Consider the following 21,460-nt stretch of genomic DNA (forward strand, 5'->3'; position numbering starts at 1 on the left):
GGACGTCGGTCCTGCAAGCCCGGCCCCGGCGTCTGGACTCTAGGCCGAGGCACGTGGGCAGCGACGCGGGGCCTCCCCGCGGGGTCCCCGACCCCGGACGCGGCGCAAGGCCCTCAGCGGGCGGGCGGGAGGGCGCGCCTTCCCGGAGCGCGGGGCGCGGACCGAAGTTGGGCGAGTGCACGGAGCGTCAGCGGGCCGGGGGCGGCAGGTGCCGCGGGCGGACTTGCCAGCCAGCGCAGCAGCCCCGCGCCCCCGATTCCTGCCCCGGCCCGCTGCCCGAGTCCTGGGACTTCCGGGGCCCGGCGGCGTTTCGGGAGCTCCTCCAAGGGCAGCCTCCCGGGCGGGGAGCGCGCGGCGCGGTGGCCGGGCGGGGGGTGGCCGGGCTCCCGCAGGGGCGGCGGGCGGGGTGGGGTGAGGCGGGCCGGCCCCCTCCCCTCCCGCCAGCCCTCCCTTCCTCTAGTCCTGCAGCCAATTAGACAGCCCCCTCGGGCGGGAGGCGTGGGGCGCTCCATAAAGCGGCGCGGAGCTGTCACCCCGCGAGTAGGCTGCGCACCGCCCAGACCGGAGCAGGCGCCGAAGACTCGGGCGCTTCGGACCCGGGAGCGTGGAGGAGCCATGGCCACCACCAACGGGGCCGTGGAGAACGGGCAGCCGGACAGGAAGTCTCCCACCCTGCCGCGCCCCGTGCGCAACCTGGAGGTCAAGTTCACCAAGGTGAGACGGGCTCGCGTCCCACCCGACGGCCGCCTGGCTCCGCGCTGGGCTGCCCGGCCACGGTGGCGGGGACCAGGGGTCAGCAGGCCAGGAGCCCCGCTGCTCCGCTCCGAGAGTGCGGGAAGCTGGGGCGGCGCGCCCTCAGCTGAATTCGCCCGGCGCTCCTGTGACTCGAGCCTCTCCGCTCAGCCGAGCCCTCCCGAAGCAGCGTTCAGCACTGGGCATGCCGGGCGGGAGTCCACCGCGCACCCCAAAAGGGACTCCAAGATTCGCACCCCCAGACGGGCTCTCGGGCGCGAAAACCGGGCGAGGGAGGCTCTGCAGCGGCCGCGCAGTGCCAGGCTGAAGCGGTGCGGCCCCGACGTGCCCCTGCGGGGCCCGCTTTGAAGGCGAGCGGTGGTGCGCCGTGACTTGGGCGCGGTGGTCTTCCCGCAGACCCTGCGGCGTAGTTTCCGGGGCTGAAGGGGTCGAGCTTCGAGAAGGTCAGAGGGTCCCTGCAAACACCAAGAGCCGATCTGAGAGGTCAGGCTGCCTCGGGAAGTGTCCGGAAACGTCAGCGGGAGCAAGCGGAGAGAAGTTGGGCACCTCCTGTGCTTAGCTCTTACCAGCTTACCAGTAGAACGAGGGCTAGAAGGAAGGTGCTCACTGATGAGACTGTCCCGGAGCCCAGAGACCTTGGTCTTGGCAGATCATGGTCTCAGATCTGGGCCTGGGAAACCGCGGGTGGCAGGGCCCCATTGCGCCGCGGAGTCCCGAGGCTTGCTGTCCTTTTTGCACTGTGGGCTAGGAGGCTGGAGCACCGGCAAGGCGGTGAGAACACCTGCCTAGGGCAGAAAGGAAGATGGCGAGGCCTGGAGCCCGGGCTGAGCAGGGCTGGGAGCTCTGTTGCCAGCAGGGAGCGTGTCCCCTCCGGTGGGAAGACACCCCGAGGCTGTTTGGAGGCCGTTGGGCTGGCTCTGGGGGCACTTCAGGGGTACAGGCCAAGAGCCACAGTTGGCTTCATTTTGCCCAAGTTTGTCTCCTTTTATTTTTGCATCTTATCCATTGCCCCCAACTCCAGCTGACATAGCACTTAGAAAATTCCTCCATCAATTTTACTTTCACAAGTAGCAATTATGTCTCTCAAATAGTTTTAATCAAGCAGAGAAAGTTGTGGGCCACTATGTGTGGCCTTCAGATTTTGATCTCTTGGCGCTTATTGTCGACTGGACCTCTGATCACATGACATTAAAATTAACTGTTTCCAGAGGGCTCTGTAACCAACAGAGACACTTCGATGGAGATTATTTTTAATGTAATTTCCTAAGTAGTATCAGCTTCAAAGTGCAAATTCCAACTCATATTCTGGGAACAGTGAAAATAGTACCTAAATTTTTTTAGCCCCTATCACTCATGGTGGTCACCTGTTGTTGGTGGTAGTAGCGTTTTGTTTTATTTTTGTTTTATTGGATTTTAAAAAACAGTATAGAAACCAGAAAATACATATATTATTTTCCTATTCCTTTTTACATTTTTTTAGTGCTATCAGAGCAATGGAGCCACATATGGAAAGTTACCTCTCTGTCTGCAGTTCTTTCTGCCCCTTCACAAGTGTAAATGCAGCCTTTAAGTAGAGAGGTGGATTTTAGCACATTCACAGAGTGACCGGTGTTTGTTGTCCTGCTGGCTGCCCCCTCTTCTTAGTGGAACAGAACGGGTTGTGACTAAGGCTGAGGGAAGGGCATGAGATGGAGGGGGCTGGAGAGCCAGGATCCTTAGTGGCTCCTAGGCAATGATGACTGCGGCAGCCTGACAGTAGGCTGCTGTACCTTCCTTTCATCTGGAGGGCAAGGCCTCTGTCTCTCTGTCCTTGCTCCAGGCCCATCTCCACAGAGGCCTCCTCCTAGCAGTTGTGGGGTTGGGGCAGCCTGTGTGGTTGTGACTGAGGGTGGGGAGCCCAGGCAAGCAATGCTTAGGGAGCCCCTGGCTGCAGAGGCAGCCCACAGGGCTGAGGAAAGAAGCGGGAGAAACAGAACTACAGTATCGAGGCCCCCCGAGGCCCCCGAGGCCCCCTGGCTGTGGAGTGTGTGAGCAGTAACAGTCTGTTATTTTTCATACCTGACTCATGGTGCTTCTTGTTAATGGAGGACAAGCTGGAAATGGTGGGTCTGAGCCCCAGCCTTGGGGGACCATTTCCCAGGGTAAGTCCAGACTCCAGAAGGACGAAATTCCTTTGTTCTCATGTTTTAACACTGGGCTCTGCTCTGTGATTTTGGTGAGGGGGGGTCCCCCCCAAAACCCCCACATAGGTCTCAGAGGGTAGCAGCCCCTTTCACTTCATAGGGCCCCTTCTTTTCCTTCCAGTAGCAGAAATTCTTTTTTAAGATTTTCTGGCTCATTAAAACACTGGTTTTTATGATCTCTTTAATGAAAAATAAAATTCACTCAGATTTCCTTTTCTGAAAATATGCTCCTTTTGAGTATAGCTGAGGTCCAATGGAAGCTTCTGTAAGTGGCGTCAGCAGAACTCACTTGTGTGACCACCACCTTCACCTCTTCTGGGGCATCCGTATCTTGACAATAGCTGTGGTTTTCCAGCTCAGTCTGGATGGTATACCATTCCATTCCTTCAAAATGTGAGTCCCATCCACTCAATGTAACATAATTTTATTCCTCTATAAGTTTTGTTTCATACCAATTCACAAGTCAAGGGGAACAGTTTTTTTCTAGACCCATTTTCCTGTTTTGGGGTTCAAAACAATACAGCCAGCATAATTGGTAGGCCACACTTACCCCTTCCTCATTTGTGTTTTTGTTTTCTTTTATTGGAGAGAAAAAGCAACAGTAGAAACCACTTACAAAATTACTTACTAATGTAGTATAAAGAAAAAATTTTTGCTAAATTAGAAACATTGTGATGGGAAAATATGAGTAGAGTTGAGCCGTCTGAATTTTTTTTAAGTTGCTGGTTAGAAAGGACTATGGATCAATGTCATGAACGACCAAGTAATTTTTTTTTTTTTTTTTGGAGGAGCATGCTTGGAGATGAAGTATAACAGACATCTGATCATTGCAATCTGTTTTTATCCCCTTATTTATATTCTCTTCTACCACCTTCTCATTTTCCCTCCTCCTTGGAATTGATACCAGGAAGGTCCTAGAATCAGCAGTTTTCACTGACAGTCTCTATTATCTAACCCACGAAATTTCATCTTCCGACAAATGGGCCTCTCTTCCTGGCTGCACTTTCCTCCCCACGCTAACTTAACTCCTCTTCTCTACTTATTAATTTCTCACTGTTACCGAGTGATTGCTTGCTGGATGGCAAAAGTGAACTCTTGGATTTGGTTTCAGCTGGAAGAATAAACCTGTAATTGTAGCCTGGCCTTTTCCGCGCGCTTCCCTGGGGGCCTGGCCTCACGTTGAAGGCGCTGAGCTTCCAGAAGTCAGATGGGCACATCCCACGGTCGAGGGTCACTCTCAGCTCTGGACCCCACACAGGGAGGCAGGGGCCCTCTGCCCACCTGCCCAGCCAGAGCTGGCCTTCTGTGCATTGTCCCCACTGCAGTCAAATTTCCCTGCTTTCCAGGGAGAGTTATCAAAACAGTGCACCAGTGGCTTCCCAGAGCGGGCTTCCTTCCCTGTGAGCTTAGGATTTTTTACAGGACAGCCCAGGACAGAGAACATAGTCAGGTTGCACACTGGATGAGTTGGCTCCCCTCTAATCCATCCTCACTGGGGAGTCAAGTATTCCGAATGAATGAAATTCACAGTCATTGAAATTAATCCTTGTAGTGATGCAATTCTCCCTTTAAATGACTCAAAGATATGCATATAGGTATAGAGATAGAATAAATGCGTATAGAGATGTGCATATAAACATATGCATATAGATATAGAGATGGAATCTGATGAGCTAATTCTGTACTTAGAAATTATTGATGGCATTTTACTTGATGGAAATGCTTCTAAAGCATATCAGTCATGTTTGCGACTGGGGTCTCTCTGATGCCACGATGGGCTCTGATGACAAAGGTGTCCCAAGCTGGTACAGCAGGAGATTGCCTGTCCTCTCACTGGGTAGCCAGGACCTCCATTCTGTCAGAACATGTTTTATGTATTATCTGTTACCTCTGTTCCTAGTTCTTTCCCAAAAGCCGGCTCTTTTAATGCTTTTTTAAGGCAGTTAGAACTTAGGCTAAACTAAGAGTAAATAGTACACACATTTCAGTGCATGGACTTGTGAATTCTTTTTAGTTTGCTCATGATGTCTTTTTCTTTTTAATGTCTCTATTCTCGGCTGTGTTCTAGATAACTGAGTCTCTGAACTAAGTGATTTTTGTGAGTTAATTCTTTGGTTCTGGATATAAGCCGTTATTTGCTACATATGTTAATATAACCAGAACATTTCCTAACACAGATATTTATCTTTGTATTCCAATACTGGCTTTTATTAAGCCCAACATGAAAATAGACATTTTAAAGGGAATGGGGGAGGGGGGCTGATGTGCATTAATGAGGGCTAAAGGGTTATAGTAAGATCCTTGTATAATGCCAGTTCCTTGGTGATCTGGCTGGGGCTTACAGCAGGAAAGAGGGAGAAGGTAGTGCTCACTGCTGACATACTCTTCAGGGACAGGTGGATTTCTTGGCACCATATATATATGTGTGTGTATATATATATATATATATATACACACACACACACACACACACACACACACACATATATATATGCATGTTTAATCTTCCCCTGAACTTGCTGAGTGTGTAAAATTCAACTTATACCCTTTATGTAACTAACCCTGCTATTTCCCTGTGAATCCATCTTATTGTTTAAAAAAAGAGAGAGAGAGCTTCCCTGGTGGCACAGTGGTTGAGAGTCCGCCTAACGATGCAGGGGACACGGATTCGTGCCCCGGTTCGGGAAGATCCCACATGCCGCGGAGCAGCTGGGCCCCGTGAGCCATGGCCGCTCAGCCGGCACATCCGGAGCCTGTGCTCCGCAACGGGAGAGGCCACAACAGTGAGAGGCCCGCGTACCGGAAAAAAAAAAAGAGAGAGAATATTTTACTTTTTTTTTTTTTTTTTTTTTTGCGGTACGCGGGCCTCTCACCGTTTTGGCCTCTCCCGCTGCGGAGCACAGGCTCCGGACGCGCAGGCCCAGCGGCCATGGCTCACAGGCTCAGCCACTCCGCAGCACGTGGGATCTTCCCGGACCGGGGCACGAACCCGTGTCTCCCGCATCGGCAGGCGGACTCTCAACCACTGCGCCACCAGGGAAGCCGAGAGACTATTTTAGAAAAAAATTCTAAATTAGTTTTATTGTGACAAAATGTAGTTCTCTGAAAATGTATTAAAAGTCAGGAGACTTGGATTCTAATTCTGAGTGTGCTCCCGGTTGGGCATGTGGCTCCATCCCCCTTCCAGGTCCTACCTATAAAAAAGGCAGACAGGTAGGTTGGAGGGACAGAAGGAAAAGACGTTACCTAAGGTCCTCAGTATGTTGGAATTATATGATTTTGATTTAAGCCTAATGCATTACAACTTCCTTTCCTGGTTAGATATTCATCAACAATGAATGGAACGAATCCAAGAGTGGAAAAAAGTTTGCCACATATAACCCTTCAACTCTAGAGAAAATATGTGAAGTGGAAGAAGGAGATAAGGTGGGTGCCCCCCCTCCAGTAATTCAATTACAGATCACTAGAGGAAAAGGAAACGCTTCAGCTGAGTTATAAGGCAGAACTGGCCCACACTGAGATTGGACCTAAGCAAGCTGCTTCTCAGACACTTGGCCCAGAATGGGATCAATTAGGGACGATGTGCTGCAGAGTCACTCTCCTTTGATAAATGTTTCTCCATCTACGAGGATGACCTCAGCTATCCTTTTCACGTGGCTTAAGGAAAGGTTTTTATCAACTGTTTGATACTGGTGGCATTAAATAATCTTTCCAGAAAGCATTTCCGGCTGTTGTGTTTCACCAAATGCAGCATTCTGGCAGGAGACACTTTAAAAAAAAAAAAGACTTGAAGGAAGAACGACTTGCTAAGTCATGCAGAAGTAATAATGTCATGCAACTGCCAGATTTCTTTTCTACCAGAAACTTAAATTATCTTGTAAAGCTATAGTCTATAACCGTATTTGATAGTGCAGGGTATATTTTATAAGCTATATTATATGTAGACACTATATATGATATATATTATTATATATAAAGCTAAGGGACTTCTGGAGGTGTCCTTGATACATTTCAAACCATAAAGTATCTTTTGAATATGTATCATTGGGGGAAAGGTTGAAGGTACTGCTTTTGTAAGGAGCGAAGGGAAACGTAACCCTCTCCTCAACCACTAGAGTACTCATCTGATGTTCTTAAGTGTGTAGGTAATGTTGAATGTGAACAGGATGAATGACACATGTGTAAAATAGGCTTGAATTTGATCCTACTAGTGATGGTTTTGTGATAGGTATGCAATGCAGAGTGTTTCCACCTATACATACCCTCCCATGTGCAGCGCCCCATGCTAAGCTCTGTTTACAAAGATACTAGCACTGAGGAGCTCGTGTGAAGATGTGAAGGTGTAGGGGTGGAGTATGATGCAGAGCAGGACTCCCAGGTGCAGTATACAGGTATCAGGGAGGAGAGTAAGATCCCTGCCCCTGGCTCTGGCTCGTCCCATGGTCCCAGTGACTGTTCCAAGCACCAGAAGACAGAGGCTGCCCTGTTCCTGCATCTGGAGAGGTCCTGGCCTCCACCCCAGAGCCTGGGACAAGGAATTCAAAGACCTAATATCTCCCTTGCCAAAGCTTCTGCTCACCTCCAAGCCCACTTTGGAGACACAGAATCTTGGTGGAGTATCCCTCTTGACTGGTGCCAGGTGTCCACTGCTGGCTGCACCTCCCTAAGGAAGAGAGGCTCAGAGGGACCTGGGGGGTGAGCCCCTACCCATCAGCAACCAGAGCCTCAAACCCCATTTTCCTGAACATAAGAATGGGTGTCAGGGAATTCCCTGGCTGTCCAGTGGTTAGGACTAGGCGCTTCCACTGCAGGGAACCTGGGTCTGATTCCTGGTTGGGGAACTAAGATCCTGCATGCCTCGTGGCATGGCCAAAAAAATAACAATAAATAAAAATTTAAAAAGAATGGGTGTCATTACTCTAAACAGCTCTCATTCTTTCCCAGTAAAGAAGAAGTTTTGATTGTAATTCTTCTATCAGTGCATAGATGATCCAGTTCTTTTTCTATAAAATCATCACAGTTCTGCCCTCAGAGGGTAGGTGAAGTGAGGCTAAAGGGAGAAAAAGTCCCTGATCCTCCCCATCTAGGGACTTTTTCAGTGTGGTCAGTTCTGAGATCCAGAGGAGGACTCGTACCCCCGTTCTTGCTATTGGACTGCAGTCCTCAGCTGGAGTAAAATGCCAAGACAGACATTTCCCACCTAATTGGTGAGCTGTGGGAGTGTGTTTGTATCCACACTGAGATAGCAAGTAGATGATCTTTTCCTACTTTGGTCACCAAGAAAAATAATTAAGGTCAGTGGTTTTATGACTATTTTAAATGCTTTGCATAATCAGAAGGAAAGTTAATCTTTGGCCATTGTAGAAAACTTGAAAGACTTAAGATATAAAGAAGAAAAAAAACACTTGAAAGCCCCCAGCCATTAAAGTGATTGGAAACCTAGCTTTTGCTCCGAGCTGCCTGCCGCCCCTCCTTCCTCTGCAGCGGGCGGAGACTCTGCTGTTCTCTGACAGCTGAGCCCTCAGCAAAAGGTGACACACTCTCTCTATTGTTTCGGCCGTGCAGCTCGACGTAGACAAGGCCGTGGAGGCTGCACAAGCCGCCTTCCAGAGAGGCTCGCCGTGGCGCCGGCTGGATGCCCTAAGCCGCGGCCGGCTGCTGCACCAACTGGCGGATCTCATGGAGAGGGACCGCGCCGTCCTGGCCGTGAGTACATGCACACAGGGGAGGCGTGGGGCCAGCCAGCCTCCCCGAGGGCCCACCCCCCTCAGAGTGTGGGAGAAAGGACCTAGGGTGTTGTTTTGTGTGGCGGTGTTTTGGTCCTTTGAGGTGTGGCTTTCCGGCCATAGGCAGGCATCTATGCTATTGGACGCATACTTTTTGTTTTGAAGTCGGACTTTTGTCCCTTGCAGCTCATCTTCTTGGCCTGGAGGAAGTTCAGCTCCATTAGTGGTTCCCAGACTTGAGATGTTCACAGACAGCTAGGCTGGGCTGGGCTGTATCCTGGACCCACCTGCACAGTTATGAACTTAACTTGTTTTCTTACATGAACTCCCTTTTAAAGTGAAATTTAACCTCATCCTAAGTGACAGTATCCATGAAATTACAGGTTTAATGTGGTGGTGTATTTTTTCTAATACTTATTAAAATAAATGCTACCACTTGACATAGAAAAAGTGTCCCCATATAGCTTAAAAATCACCCCTATTTCACCCCTGAAATGGGCAGTGGTGAGTGTGTGTGGAGTGATGGTGAGGGCAGGATAACCTAGCTATAGGAAACCTCAGAGTATGAAAGACCTAGGTTCAAACCCCAGCTCTGCCACTTACTAGCTCTGTGACTTTGGACAAGTTGCTTAACCTCCCTGAGCATATGTTTCTTTATGGACAATATCACAAATAATGATATCTGAGTCTTGTGAGAACGATCCATTTAAAATCCTTAGCAGTCCCTGTCATGCAGTAAGCACTAAATAGATGATAGCTATTATTAGTAATGCTATCTCAGGCTTCCCTGGTGGCGCAGTGGTTGAAAGTCCGCCTGCTGATGCAGGGGACACGGGTTCGTGCACCGGTTGGGGAAGATCCCACATGCCGCGAAGCGGCTAGGCCCGTGAGCCATGGCCGCTGAGCCTGTGCATCCGGAGCGTGTGCTCTGCAACGGGAGAGGCCACAACAGTGAGAGGCCCACGTACCACAAAAAAAAAAAAAAAAATATATATATATATATATATATATATATATATATATATATATATATATATATAAAATGCTATCTGAAGACCCAGGTTCTAACCTCAGCTACTTGTTCTCCTGGCCAGCAAATTTCTAGCACCTTAGTTCCCCAGCTGCAAAACGGGGATCTTTATTCATCCCACTGCATGAGGTTGGCCTGCTCTCATGAGATGGGCTATGAAGACATTTAGGAGTTGTAAGTACAGAATTGAACGAGATCCTCAGACCTTCTTTTGGTCTTGCGGTGGGTGCTTGATTAGAGGAAATCTTGGGGCCTCCTTGTGCCTTGAGGTCCTTTGCAGCCTGCACACACAGCCCTCATATGGCTCAGACTCCTGTGTAAAACTTGCCCCAGACCTGGAGGCCCAGCTGGTAGGAAAGGAAATCTCCTTTTTGGTCTCTGATTTGGAAAAATGGCTTTTTCCTTTCTTGATCTGATGCTGGGAATGAGTAGTCAAGTGGACACCTGCATGGAGGTCAGTCAGTGCCAGCTAGGACTCTGAAATTGCTCTTGACCCTGAGTATGTGTCTTGGGGTGGAGGGTGGAGAAACTACATTTCGGGTGCTCCTCTGGGGTGCGTTGCCCTGAGCGTGCATCCACACAGAGAGAACTGCACCTTCCTTCCGCCCTCCCCAGCTGGCCAGCCTGAACCCGGATGAGAAGAGCTCCCTCCCAGGGTCAGCGTCTCTCTCCGTAGAGCCTCTGGTTTCTTCCTGCAATGAAAGCCAGTCTCAACTCTCAAGCTGCCAAACTGGCTTCTTCAAAAACATTTCTGTTTTCACCCAGCATGAGCTCATCAGTCTGCAATGTCCGTGAGGACTAATAGCAGGCGGGAGAGGATGTGCCTGGGCACCCTCCCCACCCTGTCCTCAAGTGTCAGTATCATCTTGGGGAGCAGTGGCTTCAAGGCCACCTTTACCTTCAGCCCTCCTGGCTGTCCTGGCAAGACTGGTGTTAAAGCACATAGAGCAAGTCCCCTCTGCCATCTGACCTCGCTGCCCACAAGAAATAAGATCCAGTTCTTCGCCACATTGTGAAAGGGACAAGAGAATGACTGGCAAATACAGTTTTTAAAACCCAGACCACATCACGGGAAAGCACGCCCTTGATGGGGTTTTCCTGCATTCTCCCGCACAAAGTGCCGCTTTCCATCATGTTCTCTTGCCAGTTTGGTGGCTTTGACAGAGCTGGGCAGTTACTTTGTGTTCAGTGTTTGGAGACCATGTGGCAGATCCAGCAGCCTCAGCTCTCTCCCCTCACTAAAGCACCTGCACCCAGACTCTGGCACTTCGGGCGCTCATCTTGGGAGCCTCGAAATAGGGGCTGTCCCTGTTTGCTGTCTTCTCAAGCAGAGCCCCACTTCTGAGCCCCTCATTTAAGCCTTGGCACTGGGGCATCTGAGGCATGTCCCACAGCACTTTTCCTTCATTCTTTAGTATCTGAGGGTTACCATGTGTTAATTTTTCAAAAGGCATATTTTTCTCCTAAAATGTTAAAAGAAATAAACTTAGAAGCAGCTGTGGTTCCCACATGGTCCAGACGCAATAATTGTGTAGAAGTCCCAATGAGTAGCTAATACTTGATCTCTCAGATTCAGGCCTGTGTACTCACCTGCGAATCTTTTTTGATTTTTATTTTTTTAAAGAACTTCCTTTCTAAACCTGTTGTGACCCAGTTTTGCTTGGACAAATTCCATAACACCAACCTGGCAAATTCCTGTTGTCATTCCAGTAAACAAACGTGACTAAGTTAATAATAAAAAACAGTCAATGCTTGTTGAATGCTCATCAGGTACCAGGCTTATTGTGGGCACTTGACCTGTAGTATTTATTATCCTATTTGGAGAATGCTGAGGCCCAGAGAGTTTAGGTAATCTGTCCTAGTTTATCCAGCCAGAGAGGGTAAGCCAGGGCTGGATGTGGGCAGTAGCTCCAGGCCTCGCACGTCCCCACAAAGCTCTGTCCCAGTCTCCTGCCTTTCTCTCCCATCCCAGAAAAGGGCCAAGAGTAAACTCCCCGTTCCACTGACAGACATGTGGATGCTGTATGGAACAGCTGGGCCCTGGAGAATTTTGGCATTATTTGCAATTGTTGGGTTTCCCCTGGGAAAATGCAAGTTCCAGCTTAGCATGTAAATCACTAGGAGCCAAAGGTACAGTGTACTGGCAGTCACACTGTCCTGACTCGGTCCCTGAGCAGCATCTGCCAGGGGTGAGACACACCGGAGACCCAGACCAGCCCTGTCATCTCTAGCAACACACAGCCCTGTCTCCTTGCTGTCCCCAGCTGAGGATTGTGGAGCACCTGTCTGGCCCTAAAAGGGAAAATGACAACAATAGTCAGAGCTGTTAATTATCATCATTTGAGCAGTGGACAGTGCTGTTAGTGCTTTATGTATAGGACAGTGCTGTTAGTGCTTTATGAGGTAGGTGCCATTACTGTTATTGTTGTTGTTTTGCAGATGAGGAAACTGAGGTAGGGAGAGATTCAGGGACTTGCCAAGGCCACTCAGCTAGGAAAGTGGTTGCCTCCTGTTCAGAGAATTCTTGGTTCATTCCTGAAGCAAAGATAGAGTAGCCCCAGCCATTCATGCGGCCATCCTACATCCTTTCCAGATGCAAATGTACAGGGGCAGCAGCCTAAAAAGCAGTCACTGCCCTTACTGAAAGTCAGATGCCCCAGATTCAGTGCCAGCCATGCCGCCTACCCTCTGGATAACACAGATGAGTTTCTGGGCTCTGTTAGCCCCTGTGTCTGCACCTTGAAGTGGGAGCAGAGCCATCCATCTCGGAAATGAGGCATATGCGAGTGCACACGGAGAGGCCTCTCTTCCTTTGTAAATCATTCTCTCAGCCCAGTGACTCTAAAATGAGAATCCTGCCCTGGGCTATGTGTCAGGGTGGCCACTTCCTGCAGCCATGGATGACGGGAGGTTTCAGTGCTGGGCTCAACTGGGGCCGCTTGTCTGAGGGACAAAGGGGTTCTCTTCAGCCCAGCTGGAAACAGAAAAGAATCCCTGCCATTGAGTGGCTGTGCGCTCGCCTGAGGAGTCGCCCCTCACCACCAAAGGCCAGTCTGCTCCCTTCCCACCACGCAGCGCATCCGGCTGGCAGCCCAGTGCGGGAGGAGCTTGGAGTGCATCTTTGTGCTGGTGGCACGACCCCTCTGGGCTCCGTCACTCTTTCCACAGCTGTGCTGGTCAGCAGGGCCAAGAAGAAGGAACCTGCGTCCCCCTTTCTCTTTTGTTAGAGGAGCCGGCCCCTCCCCAGCCACCCCCCCAAGTCCTTGAACCTTCTGAGAGCTCCCCGGAGCGCACAAACCCATATGTCCAGGTCCCACTGCTGGGGCAACAACACTCCAGACAGATGACAGAAGACCAACACTGAGGCGTATTCCTTCCCAGCGAGGCTCCAAACCAGCCTTGTACCCTCTGTCCTTCGTGGGGACCCGTGCCTGTGCTCTGGCCAACCCTCCAGGCTGAGGTGTTTTGAAAGAAAAGCAGTCCTTGACAGCCTGGGACAGGTCTTATCTTAAATGAGGTATCTTGCTTTCTGATGAGTCCCATGGCTGTGAGGTACTGAGAGCAATGTTCTAGGACTCTGCTCTCTCTCCCTGCCCTGTCTTTAACAACCTGACGGTTAAAAGGAAAACTGTGTCTTAAAAATATTTTGTCTTATTATTGCAGACCCTGGAAACGATGGACACAGGGAAGCCGTTCCTTCACGCCTTTTTCATCGACCTGGAGGGCTGTATCAAAACCCTTCGATACTTTGCAGGGTGGGCAGACAAAATACAGGGCAGGACCATCCCCACAGGTGAGCCAACTCAGGACTCTCAGCCTCGTCCGGGGTCTCTTAGGGGTTCTGTCTTCTCACTCCTCTAGCTAGCCTCTTCAGAGCACCCCCGGGTCTTTTCCCCAGAGCATCCTTCCCACACCCAAAAAGGAAATGGCACTGTGTCAATCCTTCCTCTAAGGAATTTTACTTTTGAAATTGAGTTAAAAATCGCTGCATTATGGAAGAGATAGGACTTAGAGCTGACACTTGGTGGGCTTCTGGGTTTCTTTCTTGTCTTTTTACTCCTTAAGATCCTTAACCTAGTTTCATGCGAGCACGTTCTCTGTTAATCTCTTTTCCAGATGACAATGTTGTGTGTTTCACCAGGCACGAGCCCATAGGTGTGTGTGGGGCCATCACTCCTGTAAGTATGGCAACTTCTCTAGATAGATCTGTATAGATCCCACCCCATTCCCCTGTGGCCTTTGGAACCAATTTCTAGTGGGTTTTGATTCGATTGCACTGGTATTAATTGAGCATTTGCTCTGTGGCATGGAGCTTGGTGCTTGAGGGTCATCAAGATGGATCAGACCTCATGCCTGCTCTCAAGGGGCTGATTCCAGGAGTGCAACAGGAGACACATGGATTCAAACCAAAGGGGTCAGGGATGGCCAGCTCCCCTCGGGCAGTGGTCTCTCAGCTGGGCCTTGAGGATAAGAAAGAGTTGTTCAACAGGAAAAAGGGGTTTCTGAGCAGTAGGAATGGCCTGAGTGGGGGTGTGGAAGTGTCTGGACTACTTGGAGGGCAGTAAAGATAGCTGGTGAGGTCAGAGCTTAGGTGGGGACAAAGTGAGGAAGAGGAAGAGCAGCCAGCAGGTGGTGCTGGCTCAGCATCCAGTATGCCTTGCTTCCCAGGGCCCAGGACTTTATTCACTGGGCCATGGAGAGTCTGGCAGGTGCTGGGGATGCTATGATGCTGCCATCTATTGGAGGAAACACCAGACCACTGCACCAGCGGGGGAGGCGGGCGGCAGTGTGAAGAGGATTGGAGAAGGGCTCTGCAGGGGCCAAGCAGACGTGTCCTTCAGCCACCAGTCTTGAGAGCCGGGAAATAGTCAGGCCAAATGTGCTCTTGCCCATCAAGTCGGGAGGGATCACCTAAAGATGGGTGTAGAGTGAGAAAAGAAGAGGGCCTGGGGCCAGTCCCACAGACCACCAGGGAATCCCATGGAGAAGTCTGAGCAGCCAGAGTCAGGGGCCTCCCAGGGACGTAATACATTTCCAGAAAGAGACTGTAGTCAGTGGGGTCATCTCCTATGTCGGAATTCAAAAAGACAGAAACACAGCTGTTAGATGTGCTTCCCAAGAGAGGCATCGGGGGAGTTGGGGCTAATGGAAAGAAGCTGGGCACGTGGGGATGGCCCTTCCAGAAGCTGCAGTGAGAGAGAAGGGAGCTGCTAGAAGAGGCAGAGGCCAGGAGAAGATGCAGATTTGCTTGTAGGTGAGGAGAACTGATGGCATTTATGTGCTAAGGAGTGGGGATCCAGAAGAAGAGGGGACCTCGATCACTATTGGGGGAACCCTAAGACAACACCTGCTGTCATTAGCCAACCACACAGGCCCCTGGGAAATGGGATGTTATATTTGTTGTCTAGTTGTAGGAATTCCAGACAGAGCTGGGGGGAGAAATCCAGCTAGCCATTGGTCAGCCCTGCAGGGGGGACGTCATTGGAGTATAAGGAGCCAAACGGACTGTTTGGGGGGTCGGAGGTGAGGCATGGCTAGAATCAAGCTAACTGCGCTCTTGGAGATGCTCGGTTTCATCTCGTCTCATCAAAGATGTTACTTAGGCAAGCTGTGTAGTGGAGGAAACAAGCCTGGGCATGAATCCTGGCCTTCGTCTGAGGCACAATTCCTCTGTGCCTCAGTTCCCTCTTCTGTCAACAGGAGCGGTAATATGACTGCCCAACGCAGGTGTGTGGGGATCAAATGAGTTCAGATTTTGGAACCGCACCTGGCACACAGTGGACACTCAGTGGGCGAGAGTGCTTGTCAGGCCTGATGTCACAGCAATTTCGATATCCCTGCCTCTGGGGTGAAAGGATGACAAGAAAGCATTTCCCAAGGTGTATTTCACCAAACACCCATTCGGTGGGGGTTAGTATGTGTTCTGTAAAGAGAGAAAGAGATCCTGTGGCGTTTGCGTTTAGGAGAGGCGGGGCTAATTTCTGTGGGACTTTTCGGAGATGTTAACATGCTGATGGCGTTGTAAACCTCCAAGAGGAGAAGGTAGTACACCTATAGCAGAATCCTCTTTGCAGTGACCACCTATTAGCATCTCCCAGAATGCAGTTTAGGAGGCGCCAGGCAGGAATGCAGTTCTGATCATCGCATACTCCTACGTTACCTCCTATACCCCAAATCTAAACCATGCAAAGCAAGTGCTCCATGGAGGCATCGCAGGGCCTCCAGGACAGTGTAGTAGTGGATCTGGGCCCCCCAACCACTCTGTGTTCTGCTGCAGTGGAACTTCCCTCTGCTGATGCTGGTGTGGAAGCTGGCACCCGCTCTCTGCTGTGGGAACACCGTGGTCGTGAAGCCAGCGGAGCAGACTCCCCTCACGGCCCTCTATCTTGGCTCTTTGATCAAAGAGGTAAGATATCCAAAGAGAAAATATTCTGTGTCCTCAATTACATTGCCACTCCCAGGAACCAGGCCACCGTCACAAGATGAGTCTGCCCCATGGAGCTGTGCTGTGCTTGCCAGCGCCGGCCGGCTCCTGGCCGAGTGGGAAGGGAATGCCTCCTGGGTTTCACTTGGCAGCCGCTCATTCCCTCTCCTGCTTGCGGTCACTGAGATAGAAGAGACTCCATTCCTCCCACTGATCCTAATGAGAATGATTTACTCTTATTATGAGCTCAAACCCATGGTTTATGACCAAATATTTTGTCTAGAGAATTTACAGGAGGGTCACTTGGGAGGCAGGTTCTTTGGGCCCTGCACATGTGGTGTACAAAATGGTCCATTCTTCTTGTGGGTGGGTGATCTCGCCAGCTCCCCCTGGAGGGGCTACTGCTGAGCCCTGAGCCTCCTCACCAATGCTCTGCTCTCGGGTGACCGTCCTCTTCGTGGCAGCCACCGCGTAGGGAAATGGACAGCCCAAAGGGACACCTCCTTCCAGACACACCTGGCAATGTGTTTCAGTCGTTTTGTCCCCAACTCGTATGTTGCAAAGAGTTTTAAAAAGAAACTCGAAGAAAAGAGGGATAGGAAGTAAGATCCATTCATTCCACTTCTCAGCTGGGCTAATACGACAGGAAAGCAAGACCTTTATTACTTAGATGTAAGGCTGCAGAGCCAATAATTGACCAATTTCCCACTTTCCTTTGACCCGTGATGTAGGACCTTATGACATCGTAGTAATCAGACTTACAGATTCTAAAGTCACAACTGTTTCAAAAAGTGTTTAGGAAAACTAAAGACTCAAGCACGATGTTGTAAAATCTTGCCTTACTAAAATAATGTGTTTTAATGAAGACACTGGCATCCCCCAGGGGTTCAGCATGCCCCAGTGGTTCAGCATCCCCCACCTGTTCATTTGTGGTGCTCTTGGTTAATAAAGAGGACCCAGCATATGAGGAGCACCAAGCATGAATGTGAAAGAAAAGTCGCTCCCTACCTTCAGGATGTGCTGGCTCTCGGCGTGACCCAGGTTCAACAGCAGGGATTCTGAGGGAGTGAGACCATATTGCCATTTGGAACATTAATGGGGCAGATTTTAAAAATGAAAGCTGAAGCCCAGGAAGGGTATTTTGCAGGTACCTCCGAGTTGGGGACTGTGACCAAGGTGTCCCTTCTCCCCCCAACACACAGACACACACACACACACACACAGACATACAGAGACAGACCCATATAGACACAAACATAGACACACACAGAGACAGACCCATGCAGACACACACACAGAGACAGACCCATGCAGACACACACACACACACACACACACACACACACACAGAATGGTGCTCTGCTATGATATGGCCACTGCCGTTTTGCTCAGAAGCCCTTTGGGGTAGGCAGGGCCGCCCAGAAGGAGGGTGTGTGCCTTGCCTTGGCCCCACCCGCACACTGGCTGACTGGGTCTGGTCTTGGGGTGGCGATAGGAACCGGGCCCAAGCTTCCAGGTGAGGGTGCTGCACTGCTCAGGGACCTCACCCAACCTCCTCTTCTGAACACCATCTCAATTTCCTCCCAGGTGGGATTCCCTCCGGGCGTGGTGAACATCGTGCCAGGATTTGGGCCCACGGTGGGAGCAGCAATTTCTTCTCACCCTCAGATCAACAAGATAGCCTTCACTGGGTCCACAGAGGTAACCCTCCTCGCCGACTATGGGGGACAGTGGCTGTCGCTGAGAATTCTCTGTTTAGAGGCTAAACTATGATGACCCCATTTTAGTACATATTTGTACTAAAAAAAATAGTACTTTTTTTTAACAATCAGTTAAAAAAAAAAGTTACTGGTCCAGTTTCCAAACTAAATAAATATCTAATTCATTTACTCAGAAGCCTCAGAAGAAAATATTCATAGATAAGATAAAATAAAAATTGAAATATCCATAGGATAAACAGCATAATCAAGGTTAAAAAATAAGCCTAAGGTGATTGGCAATATTGTAGTATTGATCGTACATTTGAAAGTGTAAACTTTTGTTTCAGAAATTCCATTTTGAAGCAACTACTATTCTCATGAGCATTCAAGGACATACTTTCAAGTATATTGTATCCATCCTATATGACGTTTTACAGCCATTACAATAAGGAAAGCTGTCCATGATCTATTGCTGAAGCACAAAAAAAAAGTAAATTGTAGGGCTTCCCTGGTGGTGCAGTGGTTGAGAGTCCACCTGCCGATGCAGGGGACACAGGTTCGTGCCCTGGTCCGGGAAGATCCCACATGCCGCAGAGTGGCTGGGCCCGTGAGCCATGGCCGCTGAGCCTGCGTGTCCGGAGCCTGTGCTCCACAACGGGAGAGGCCACAACAGTGAGAGACCCGCGTACCAGAAAAAAAAAGTAAACTGTAAGAAAGTATATACTATATATATATATATACCATTAGTAAAAGGGTGTGTGTAGAGAAATAGAAATTACCTGGAAGGACTCCCCCCAAAAATTCTTACTGTGGCCTCCTCTGGGGCAGGTCCTGGGGCATTAACAGAGTGAGGGAAGATAAAAACTTTCCCCTTTAATTTACACACATCTATATGTGGGAATTATTTCTAATGAGAAAGTACTTCTTCTGTACTTAAAAAAATAAATGGATAAAATTTCCCCAGCAGTAAGTGCTCCCATCTCCCTCCTAGTTTAGTCCAGCCAGAGGCCCAAGACCCAATCCTATGGCTGCTGGACAATAGCTGGAAGACAGGGGACTGAGGGGGACGGAGGGGCAGAGAGGGTCCTGCCCCCCAGCGGCTCCTATGTCTTCCCAGTCTTCTCACCCAACAGCAGAAGCATCACTGCCCCTGCCCCTGCCCCTGCCCAGCTTCTCTCTCTAGGCGACTGCAGGGCTACCCATGGGTCCAGCCGGGTGGGGCTGTCACCAGGCAGCCAGCCTCCTGCACAAGAAGGTGGCTTCTGTGACCCCAGGGATTGCTCAACTGACAGGCATCTCCCTAAGAGGGGTGCTTTCCACCGAGGCCCCCAGCTGTGCCTCAGCCTCACAAGAGATCGCAGGCCCACAGCAGGCTGGTTTGCTTCAGGTACTCTCCCTGGAGACAGTCCTTATCACCTGGATCAGGCCATCCACACCTCCTTCAGGCCATCACCCAGGAGCTGGCCGAGTTTTAAAATGCACTCTCGGGGACTTCCCTGGCAGTCCAGTGGTTAAGACTTCACCTTCCACTGCAGGGGGGGCGGGTTTGATCCCTGGTCAGGGGGCTAAGATCCCACATGCCTCGCAGCCAAAAAACCAAAACATAAAACAGAAGCAATATTGCAACAAATTCAATAAAGACTTTAAAAATGGTCCACATCAAAAAAAAAAAAAAAAAACATTAAAAAAAAAATGCACTCTCACCTTAGTTTTGAGGAAATAGCCTCAGCCCTGAAAGAGCCTAGCTCTGCCTCCTGCTGGCTATCCGGCTCTAGGCCCCTGTGTGCACACTGGTCTCTAAGAGTCTCCCAACTCAGAAGTTGGTGGCACCCGGCCCAAGACAAGTCACTGCTGTGTGCTGGGCCAAGCCCACCTCTAGCAGTGCAGGGGATGGTAGGTACATGCGGGAGGTTGGACATCACAGTTTGTTGAGTGGTCCTCCCGTTACTTCATAGGAAAGCAATTCTCTCCCTACCCGCTGGGGGCCCTCAGTCTTAGGGTGTGTTTCCCATCCTAAAGGTTAACTCCCCTATTTCCCTAATTCTCAGAGGTTCCCTCAGATTATACCAAAGGACCACACAGACCGACCTCCCCTTGGTCCCTTGAGCTGGACCAGCCTGATGCCGGGAGGGACAGGCACCAGGACAGGTGACAGCCAGCTCCACCATTAGCCAGCTGTGTGGCCGTGGGCAAGTCACTGAGCCTTCGAAGGCTCTCCGTCCACCCCAGTACGTGGAGCAACTCAGATCCGGGATTCCAGCCGTGTCTGATCCGAGAGGGAATGCTGGGAGAGGCCAGGGGAGTGAGGGGGCAGCATCAAGGCCCAGGGTGCCTGGGTAGGGAGGCCGCAGCCCAGGCCATGCCACACTCATGCCTCCAGGCTTGTCCAGAATGTGTGGGCCACATCCAGCTGTGTCCGAGGCTTAATGTGGTCTGGTTTTTATCCTGAAGGTTGGAAAGCTGGTTAAAGAAGCCGCCTCCCATAGCAACCTGAAGAGGGTGACACTGGAGCTTGGTGGGAAAAACCCCTGCATCGTGTGTGCTGATGCCGACCGTGAGTCTCTCCCCTTCCGGGCATTGCTGGGGCTTTATGGGACCCGTAAATCTCTCCCCACTTCCTTGCCCAAATCAGAACCAATTGAGAAAGACAAGCACACACACAATGGGGATGTTTCTCCACCTCGGGTTATCCCTCCATAAATAATAGGCAGATGGAGATCCAAACGCCAGCTTTACTGCTGGTAGAAAGCTGCGTTGGAGGAGGACATGTTTCCTGTGGTAGCCAGAGAGGCCGCCTGTTTCTGCCCTTCATGAGTTTGCCTTCCCTGTCCTTGCAGAGCTGGGGCCATGACAAGCGGGCTGGGGTTCTTCTCCAGAGCCCCCTGTGTCGGGGGAGAGGGGGAAGGCCAAGAGGAGGAGGAGAAGGGCATGTGCTCCCCCCACAAGCATTCATCATTCTACCCTCCAAGTCGGTACTTCCTATGATGCTTTCAGGCTCTCGAAGACTTGAGATATTTCTTCCTTCTTTGTCTCAGATCTGACAAAACAGAGGCCAGTGGCAGGTGACCCTTAAAGATATCCTGCTGGCCTAGGTGCTGTCTCTCCCTTCACTACCTCTTCCCTGGGAAAGCCACCCTGCCCAGCAGCTTGGGGGCAGTTTGTGTCTCATGACATAATATTAAAATAGACACTCTTCTTGGTTGTCATGTCCAGAAGAGGGAAGGAAGGGCCACATCAGACATTCATCGACCTGCTGACATGGTCCGCTGCCAGATTTTTGGTGTGACTTCCCAAGTACACTAAAACACCTTTGCCTTAAAGAACAGCCTCCCCCACCTGCCCACTGGTGCCAGGAATTCCTTTCATGGAGTACAAAGCCTTCCACTCCACACTCAGATAAGTTTGGAATTGCAAATATCCCTGAGAAAAATGATCCTAGCACAATTTCTCGCCAAGGTGTAAATAACTGGTTTCAGTTCTACTCCTTGAAGCTGGCTTTCAATGGGAGAGGACTGGGTGAGGAAACAAGCCCCAAGGAAAGAAAGGGAGGCTGGGTGTGAAGGTGGACTGCTCATTTTTGCCTGGTTTGGTGCTCCCTGATGGAAGCCTCATCAGTGTTGCTAGTGGTCTCTGGAGCCACACGG

General features: G+C 50.4%; 1 protein-coding gene across 1 annotated transcript in view; it reads left to right on the forward strand.

The window, feature by feature from the left end:
* Positions 1-239: 239 nt before the first annotated feature.
* The window catches only part of ALDH1A3 (aldehyde dehydrogenase 1 family member A3), a 36,277-nt gene continuing 15,056 nt past the window's right edge, over positions 240-21,460 (forward strand). The window contains exons 1-8 of the mRNA XM_060003654.1: positions 240-714; positions 6,258-6,362; positions 8,502-8,642; positions 13,356-13,485; positions 13,809-13,870; positions 15,970-16,098; positions 17,704-17,817; positions 20,268-20,370. Of these exons, the coding sequence (XP_059859637.1) occupies positions 616-714; positions 6,258-6,362; positions 8,502-8,642; positions 13,356-13,485; positions 13,809-13,870; positions 15,970-16,098; positions 17,704-17,817; positions 20,268-20,370 (883 nt within the window). The 5' untranslated portion in view covers positions 240-615. The remainder of the gene's footprint in view (positions 715-6,257; positions 6,363-8,501; positions 8,643-13,355; positions 13,486-13,808; positions 13,871-15,969; positions 16,099-17,703; positions 17,818-20,267; positions 20,371-21,460) is intronic.

The sequence above is a fragment of the Delphinus delphis genome, chromosome 2, assembly GCF_949987515.2.
Source record: "Delphinus delphis chromosome 2, mDelDel1.2, whole genome shotgun sequence".
NCBI classification, from domain to species: Eukaryota; Metazoa; Chordata; class Mammalia; order Artiodactyla; family Delphinidae; genus Delphinus; species Delphinus delphis.